Source organism: Coregonus clupeaformis, chromosome 19 (assembly GCF_020615455.1).
Source record: "Coregonus clupeaformis isolate EN_2021a chromosome 19, ASM2061545v1, whole genome shotgun sequence".
Lineage (NCBI taxonomy): Eukaryota > Metazoa > Chordata > Actinopteri > Salmoniformes > Salmonidae > Coregonus > Coregonus clupeaformis.
In genome coordinates this window covers 57,743,147-57,752,695 of record NC_059210.1, presented here as the reverse complement: position 1 = coordinate 57,752,695, position 9,549 = coordinate 57,743,147, and the positions used below count along the sequence as shown (strand labels likewise).

Genomic DNA, 9,549 nt, shown 5'->3' with positions numbered 1-9,549 from the left:
CTAAGGGGACAGGACAACTTCACCGCATTAAAGGGACGATGGACGGGGCCATGTACCGTCAAATTTTGGGTGAGAACCTCCTTCCCCCAGCCAGGGCATTGAAAATGGGTCGTGGATGGGTATTCCAGCATGACAATGACCCAAAACACACCTCCAAGGCAACAAAGGAGAGGCTCAAGAAGAAGCACATTAAGGTCCTGGAGTGGCCTAGCCAGTCTCCAGACCTTAATCCCATAGAAAATCTGTGGAGGGAGCTGAAGGTTCGAGTTGCCAAACGTCAGGCTCAAAACCTTAATGACTTGGAGAAGATGTGCAAAGAGGAGTGGGACAAAATCCCTCCTGAGATGTGTGCAAACCTGGTGGCCAATTACAAGAAACGTCTGACCTCTGTGATTGCCAACAAGGGTTTTGCCACCAAGTACTAAGTCATGTTTTGCAGAGGGATCAAATACTTATTTCCCTCATTAAAATGCAAAATCAATTTATTACATTTTTGACATGCATTTTTCTGGATTTTTTTGTTGTTATTCTGTCTCTCACTGTTTAAATAAACCTACCATTAAAATTATAGACTGATAATTTCTTTGTCAGTGGGCAAACGTACAAAATCAGCAGGGGACCAATACTTTTTTCCCTCACTCTATATATATGGACAAGCAATGACAGAGCGGCATGGACTAAGATACAGAAGAATATTATAGAATAGAATACAGTATATACATATGAGATGAGTAGTGCAAGATCTGTAAACATTATTAACGTGACTAGTGTTCCATTTCTTAAAGTGGCCAGTGATTTCAATAGGCAGCAGCAGCCTCTAATGTGCTAGTGATGGCTATTTAACAGTCTGATGGCCTTGAGATAGAAGCTGTTTTTCATTCTCTCGGTCCCAGCTTTGATGCACCTGTACTGACCTCGCCTTCTGGATGATAGCGGGGTGAACAGGCAGTGGCTCGGGTGGTTGGTCCTTGATGATCTTTTTGGCCTTCCTGTGACATCGGGTGCTGTATGTGTCTTGGAGGGTGGGTAGTTTGCCCCCGGTAATGCGTTCGGCAGACCACACCACCCTCTGGAGAGCCCTGCGGTTGTGGAAGGTGCAGTTGCCGTACCAGGCGGTGATACAGCCCGACAGGATGCTCTCAATTGTGCATCTGTAAATGTTTGTGAGGGTTTTAGGTGATAAGCCAAATTTATTCAGCCTCCTGAGGTTGAAGAGGCTCTGTTGCGCCTTCTTCACCACACTGTTTACGTGGGTGGACCATTTCAGTTTGTCGGTGATGTGTACGCCAAGGAACTTGAAGCTTTCCACCTTCTCCACTGTGGTCCCGTCGATGTGGATGGGGGGTGCACCCTCTGCTGTTTCCTGAAGTACATGATAATCTCCTTTGTTTTGTTGATGTTGAGTGAGAGGTTATTTTCCTGGCACCACACTCCCATAGCCCTCACCTCCTCCCTGTAGGCGGTCTCGTCATTGTTGGTAATCAAGCCTACTACTGTTGTGTCGTCTGCAAACTTGATGATTGAGTTGGAGGCGTGCTTGGCCATGCAGTCATGAGTGAACAGGGAGTACAGGAGGGGGCTGACCACGCACCCTTGTGGGGCCCCAGTGTTGAGGATCAGCGAAGTGGAGATGTTGTTTCCTACCTTCACCAACTGGGGGCAGCCCGTCAGGAAGTCCAGGACCCAGTTGCACAGGGCGGGGTTCAGACCCAGGGCCTCAAGCTTGATGATGAACTTGGAGGGTACTATGGTGTTGAATGCTGAGCTATAGTCAATGAACAGCATTCTTACATAGGTATTCCTCTTGTCCAGATGGGATAGGGCAGTGTGCAGTGTGATGGCAATTGCATCGTCTGTGGATCTTTTGGGGCGGTAAGCAAATTGAAGTGGGTCTAGGGTGACAGGTAAGGTAGAGGTGATATGATCCTTGACTAGTCTCTCAAAGCACTTCATGATGACAGAGGTGAGTGCTACAGGGCGATAGTCATTTAGTTCAGTTACCTTTGCTTTCTTAGGTACAGGAACAATGGTGGCCATCTTGAAGCATGTGGGAACAGCAGACTGGGAAAGGGAGAGATTGAATATGTCCATGAACACACCAGCCAGCTGGTCTGCGCATGCTCTGAGGACGCGGCTAGGGATGCCGTCTGGGTCGGCAGCCTTGCGGGGGTTAACATGCTTAAATGTCTTAATCACGTCGGCCATGGAGAAGGAGAGGCCACTGTCCTTGGTAGTGGGCCTCGTCAGTGGCACTGTGTTATCCTCAAAGCGGGCGAAGAAGGTGTTTAGCTTGTCTGGAAGCGAGACGTCGGCGTCGGCGACGTGGCTGGTTTTCTTTTTGTAGTCCGTGATTGTCTGTAGACCCTGCCACATACGTCTCGTGTCTGAGCCGTTGAATTGCGACTCCACTTTGTCTCTATACTGATGTTTTGCCAGTTGAATTTCCTTGCGGAGTGAGTAGCTACACTGTTTGTATTCTGCCATATTCCCAGTCACCTTGCCATGGTTGAATGCGGTGGTTCGCGCTTTCAGATTTGCGCGAATACTGCTGTCTATCCACGGTTTCTGGTTAGGGTAGGTTTTAATAGTCACAGTGGGCACAACATCACCTATACACTTCCTGATAAACTCTGTCACCGTTTCAGTGTATATGTCTAAATTATTTTTGGAAGCTATCCCAGTCCGTGTGATCAAAACAATCTTGAAGCGTGGATTCCGATTGGTCAGACCAGCGTTGAATAGTCCTTAGCACGGGTACTTCCTGTTTGAGTTTCTGCCTATAGGAAGGGAGAAGCAAAATGGAGTCGTGGTCAGATTTGATAGAACTTTGGCAGCCTAGTCCTCAAATTTGCTTTGTTAAAATCCCCGGCTACAATAAATGCAGGCTCAGGATATGTGGTTTCCAGTTTGCATAAGGTCCAGTGAAGTTCTTTGAGGGCCGTCGTGGTATCGGCTTGAGGGGGGATATACACGGCCTTGACTATAACCGAAGATAATTATCTTGGGAGATAATACGGTCGGCATTTGATTGTGAGAAATTCTAGGTCGGGTGAACAGAAGGACTCAAGTTCCTCTATGTTACTACAATTACACCATGAGTCGTTAATCATGAAACACACACCTCCGCCCTTCTGCTTCCCGGAGAGATATTTATTCCTGTCTGCGCGATGAACTGAGAACCCATCTGGCTGGACCGATTTCGACAGAATATCCCAAGAGAGACATGTTTCCGTGAAACAGAGTATGTTACAGGCCTTGATGTCTTTCTGGAAAGAAATCCTTGCCCGTAGTTCGTCGACTTTGTTAACCAAATATTGAAGATTAGTGAGTAGAATACTTGGAAGCGGTGGGTGGTGTGCGCGCCTCCTAAGTCGGACCAGCAGGCCGCTCCGAGTGCCTCTCCTCCGCCGGCGATGTTTTGGGTCAGCCGCTGGAATCAGTTCAGTTGCCCTGGGGAGAGCAAACAAAGGATCTGCTTCGGGAAAGTCGTATTCCTGGTCGTAATGCTGGTGAGTTACCGCTGTTCTGATATCCAATCGTTTTTCCCGGCTGTATGTAATGATACAAAACACTTTCTGAGCTAATAATGTAAAAAATAATACATATAAAAACAAAATACTGCAAAGTTTCCTAAGCGCTAGTCGCGAGGCCGCCATCTTCGTCGGCGCCAGGTTCTCTAATCTGATTGTATACTGTAGGTGCAAGCTATAGGACACGTCTACTGTTTGAGGACTCGACTGTAGCAGCTTCTCAGGGTTGCCTATATATTGTTGGTAGGCTATTAACTATGGAGGGGAATAACAACCCCAGTATGAGGGGATGCTCCCAATGATTAGTCCTCTATATAGGTGGTAGAGCATGGTCATCTGTAGTTCAATTGGTAGAGCATGGTCATCTGTAGCTCAGTTGGTAGAGCATGGTCATCTGTAGCTCAATTGGTAGAGCATGGTCATCTGTAGCTCAGTTGGTAGAGCATGGTCCTCTGTAGCTCAATTGGTAGAGCATGGTCCTCTGTAGCTCAGTTGGTAGAGCATGGTCATCTGTAGCTCAGTTGGTAGAGCATGGTCCGCTGTAGCTCAATTGGTAGAGTATGGTCCTCTGTAGCTCAGTTGGTAGAGCATGGTCCTCTGTAGCTCAATTGGTAGAGCATGGTCCTCTGTAGCTCAGTTGGTAGAGCATGGTCCTCTGTAGCTCAATTGGTAGAGCATGGTCCTCTGTAGCTCAGTTGGTAGAGCATGGTCCTCTGTAGCTCAGTGAGTAGAGCATGGTCCTCTGTAGCTCAGTGAGTAGAGCATGGTCCTCTGTAGCTCAGTGAGTAGAGCATGGTCCTCTGTAGCTCAGTGAGTAGAGCATGGTCCTCTGTAGCTCAGTGAGTAGAGCATGGTCCTCTGTAGCTCAGTGAGTAGAGCATGGTCCTCTGTAGCTCAGTGAGTAGAGCATGGTCCTCTGTAGCTCAGTGAGTAGAGCATGGTCCTCTGTAGCTCAGTGAGTAGAGCATGGTCCTCTGTAGCTCAGTGAGTAGAGCATGGCTCTTGCAACACCAGGGTTGTGGTTTAGATTCCCAGGACCACCAATACATAACATGTATGCCCACATGACTGGATGAATGCCTATGGCATATGTTATTATTTATTGAAGAATGACAGGGGAATGACTGCAGGGAAGTGATGAAGGTAGAGAAGAGAAGAGAAGAGAAGAGAAGAGAAGAGAAGAGAAGAGAAGAGAAGAGAAGAGAAGAGAAGAGAAGAGAAGAGAAGAGAAGAGAAGAGAAGAGAAGAGAAGAGAAGAGAAGAGAGGAGAGGAGAGGAGAGGAGAGGAGAGGAGAGGAGAGGAGAGGAGAGGAGAGGAGAGGAGAGGAGAGGAGAGGAGAAGGTGTTGGGGCTGCTCTGTACCTTACACTACAATAGAATTGGCCTACCTTGTTTAATATAGAAACAGGAGATGCATTCTGATGGAGAAAACCTCTAAATAATAGATGAACTACTGGCAGCATTCACAGGGAGGGATCACGGTTCTGTCTGTGAGGTAGACCACTCACACAGTATACACGCTCACATACGCACGCACACACACACACACACACACACAAACACACACACACACACTTCCAATTGTTTGAATATAGGCCTACCATATATGAATACACCAATAATTTACAAAGTATGGATTAGTTCAGCCCTTTGATTCTGATACAGTACAGTCATATAGCTAGTTCCTCTGAGGCTGAGCCCTCACAGTCCTGCAAGAAGTGTAAGAACTGTAGTGTGAAGGGAAGTTTCCCCCTTTAGCCAACTATGTAAAGCGCTTTCAGTACCTCTAGCCTACTATATAAAGTGCTTTCAGTACATCACTTGGTAGAAAGCATTGGGTAAAAAGGCGCTATATAAATCAAATCCAATCAACTCACGTGCCTCGTGAGAGCCAGGGGAAAAAAGCGATTTGACTCGCGTGCCCTTACACACTTAATCCGGAGCCCCGGATGAGATAATGGAGTAGGCTGGTCTCTGAATGAGGATGGGGTGAGGGGAGGGGGGCGAGTGGCAGTGACAGTGGTCTGGGCATGGAGTGGGACTGTGGGAGGGGTAGAGTTTAGGGATTTGCGTGGACCGACAGCTGGGCCGAGAAACGGGCTATTTCTGGACCGGGATTTATATGTTTGGTTGCTACCTCAAATCCCGAGAGAGCTCGCGTTTGCTGCCCTATCAATGACTATAATCTCTCCTTTTTTGTCACCTACACAGACGATAAATTGATCACTTTTTTATATTATATTTTAAACCGTTTATGGTAACTTATTATGTAGGTTACCTACCGTTTTATATTAACATGAAATTGTGTTTCCCCACAGTTTTTCCTTCCATAACGCTGCATTTGTTTAGGCCATGCTCTTGTCAATATATATATAACATATTACAACAATATTAATAATGGGCAAATTATAATAAAATAAAGAAAATGTGGGATTTTTGAAATCTTCAAAACGTTTTGATTTATGCTTCGATTCAGGGTTTCGACAGGAGGCTGCAGGAGCTTTAAAATGTAAATGACTCCTGCCTGAGTGTCCAGTCGACCTACGGAGAATCTGTCTGATGTAATAACCTATAGGCCTAGCCGACCCACGGAAGTTCATCTGGCTGGAGCACCACACTACTTTTAATTATCAAATAAATGCAATCAATCAATTAATACACCTGGCAAAAGTAATTTGAAAGACCTCTATTGATTTGTCAATATTTTCCATTTTAATCACAGTCTAAATATCCCAATGAGTTCATTCTATGCCAAAATGATGGACATTAAGCCTAATGTGATGAAATGTTAATGTTCAAAGATGATTTTGCGAAAACAGTCTGTATCTATAATTCTGGTCATCATAACATTAACTGGTGCTTTTTATTTTTTGTACGCCATATATGCCTATTTTTTGTATTTTTTGTATTAATACAGTTAAAAGTTACTAAATAAAAATGATTGGAAAAATTAATTAAACGTGACCCCTACAATTGAATAGCGAAAGGTAGGCCTATAATCCGCACCTGCAGTTGCAGGGGGATTTTTAAATCCTGTCCCAACTATGTAACATGTTTAGAGCCACTGCATCGAACCGTCAGGTTGACTGTCCGACTTGATTGAACATGCGACAAAAACTTTCGAACAAGAGAGGTGATTAGGATGGCAATGGGTATTGTCTCTCTCACTCTCTCTCTCTCGCTGTCTGTCTGTCTGCCACCGGCACCGGGGACCATCCATGTTACATGAGGCTAATCTGATTCTCTCTATTCCTTTCCATCTGGACAACCTTCTCAATCGGCCAGTGCGCGTCAAATACGCACGAAAATATTATGTAATCACAGCTCTTGGAGCATCACAGGTCCCAGACCTGGCACGCACTCTCAGCTGAAACCAAGAGTGGCACATCTCACCTGAACGCCAAGACCAAGGCAATCTAGGTAGCCTGCAATCCAAAAATGGGGTCAATTCGAATTGAAAGCAGTCAATTTAGGAAGTTAATTCAACATTCAAAAATTGAACTTCTGAAATAAATAGCTGTTAGGCATAGGCATACTTTCCAGTTTATTGAGAAGTCATTGAAAATGTATGCACTTTTTTCAATAATTGAATTGGAATTTCTGTTTAATTCCTGAATTGACTGCATTCAATTTGAATTGACCCCAACCCTGCTATAATCAATGTACACCACTACATTTCGATTGGAGAACTGCACAATGTTATACAGCCTATCCGAATCGAATTTGATAACATACACTTTCTCGATTTGTTTTAGTTTTTCTAGTTTTATGGTGATAATGTCCGCTCCATCTCTGGATGCACACCAGATGTTGCCATTTTGTCTGTGCCCCTGAGCGCACACTGTCCAAACGAGTCCAGGTGCGCCTAGCATACAGTCCGCGTCACTGAGATCCAGGTATCGATCGTGCGCTATATTGTCTGAAAGTGCCACTTCTTTTTAGTCACTTTCTCGAACAGTTGCCCTTTTGGCCTTTGAATATCAACAATAAAAGTTATAGGGTGGTAAGAAGTGGGAATGGGTAGCAGATGGTGATCAATTACCGCAGCCTATAGAAACATCTATTTTCAAAAAACGGTTTACATAAAAATAAGGCAAGCCATGAGCAATTGTTAAGAAGTTAAGGAGGTACCTGTGTATCTTTCCCAGATTCTTGGCTGCAACCGCCTTAAACCTGTCTGGTCGGATCTCCATCCTCGCGACTCCCCGATCCAGCCGGTGTGCTATCCCGCGCGCACTCCAGTTCTAAGCGCAGTCTCTCTCTCTCTCTCTCTCTCTCTCTCTCTCTCTCTCTCTCTCTCTCTCTCTCTCTCTCTCTCTCTCTCTCCATCAGTCCATCCCTACCACTTCTTGCGCTCCGATACACAACATAAATTGCATAGCTTGTCATAAAATGTATCTTTCTAAATACAATAGCCTACATTTAGATGTATCCTAGTCTAGCCTATAGGCAGGCCTATATTTATTATTGCACCCATTCGGAAAGTGACTTTTCTTTCACAGGGTAGCATAGCCTACACTACCCACTCATAGCCTACACTACCCACTCATAGCCTACACTACCTACTCATAGCCTACACTACCCACTCATAGCCTACACTACCCACTCGAAACAAGATTGTTAGAGCTCTCATCAACCAAATGTAGGCCTATCTATAATTAGGGGTAGCCTAGGTCTAGTCTCTGCTAATATCAAAGCCAAGGCTGCCATTTTAAATTATTTTAATCAACTGACATGATAAAAGTAATAAAAGTACTTTTGTCGTTATGTGATTAAAAAACACGATACTAAAACTTTCCACTTATTTTTGACGCGCTGCATCTTCACAAGTCTCTCCACTCAGCGCGTGCATGCTGCTATCTAGCGGTCACATTAGATGGCGACAGTGTTTAAGACGCAATTATCTCTCCTTCCTCACAAAGTGTGCAGTTGTTAACTTCCCCTTCACGGATTTGAAGGAAATCACTGGTAAAATAAATATGGTGGAAACTCCCTCTAGCCTACATGCCTCCACCAATCCAATGCTTTTAGATTTGTGGGAAGTAGCCTAGTGAACGAGAGTAGGCCTACACTTCAGGGGAAGGGAGGTGTTATTGGGAAGAGTATTAGGAGCGGCCAGGGGTAGGCTGCCTAGTAGGACCAGTCAGCAGCAGTTTAAGGGAAGTTCCACAGGTTTTCGTTTTGACCTTTTTTCAGCTTCAGCCTACCCACACCTTATGCAGCATATCTTTGTTTGGATTTTTTAATATATTATATTTCAGTTTCTCACAAAACTGACTGAAGTATCTACATTATATTCTACTCTATTGTTCTATTCTAAAGCAGATTGCCTCTTTATCATCCAATACACTGTAAAACTCCATCATAACCTCAGAGCCTGCTCATCCACTGGACCACTGCTTTAGAATAGAATACAGTAAAAATATAATAGATATTTATTATATCTATCTCAACCCCCTTTCTCTAGTTATCTCAACCCCCTTTCTCTACCTATCTCAAGACCATGATCAGTTGAGCAGATCCTTATTGGAAATGTGTTAGCGCTGGGATAGAACAAAAGCCTGAAAAGCCCTGCCCTAGAAGGAATAGAAGCCAAAGACAAACACGGAACAGTAAATCACCTATTCAAAAGTATACTTTATTTGGTATATACAGTAGAATCCTCTAATTTGACAACACATACATACTTGAGGTAAGACATCTTTCAAAACAACTCATACATTTGGACAGACAGACAGACACACACGAACACACACACACATGCTCACAGTTTAACATTGACATTGATTCAGTCAGAGGCATACATACATACATACATACATACAGTTGAAGTCGGAAGTTTACATACACCTTAGCCAAATACATTTAAACTCAGTTTTTCACAATTCCTGACATTTAATCCTAGTAAAAATTCCCTGTTTTAGGTCAGTTATGATCACCATTTTATTTTAAGAATGTGAAATGTCAGAATAATAGTAGAGATAATGATTTATTTCAGCTTTTATTTCTTTCATCACAT

The 9,549-nt window shown here is 44.2% G+C and overlaps 1 protein-coding gene across 1 annotated transcript in view; it reads right to left on the bottom strand.

Annotated features, from left to right (window-relative positions):
• The window catches only part of LOC121551572 (vesicular glutamate transporter 1), a 42,229-nt gene extending 34,442 nt beyond the window's left edge, over positions 1-7,787 (bottom strand). The window contains exon 1 of the mRNA XM_045205055.1: positions 7,662-7,787. Within this exon, the coding sequence (XP_045060990.1) occupies positions 7,662-7,723 (62 nt within the window). The 5' untranslated portion in view covers positions 7,724-7,787. The remainder of the gene's footprint in view (positions 1-7,661) is intronic.
• Positions 7,788-9,549: the final 1,762 nt, after the last annotated feature.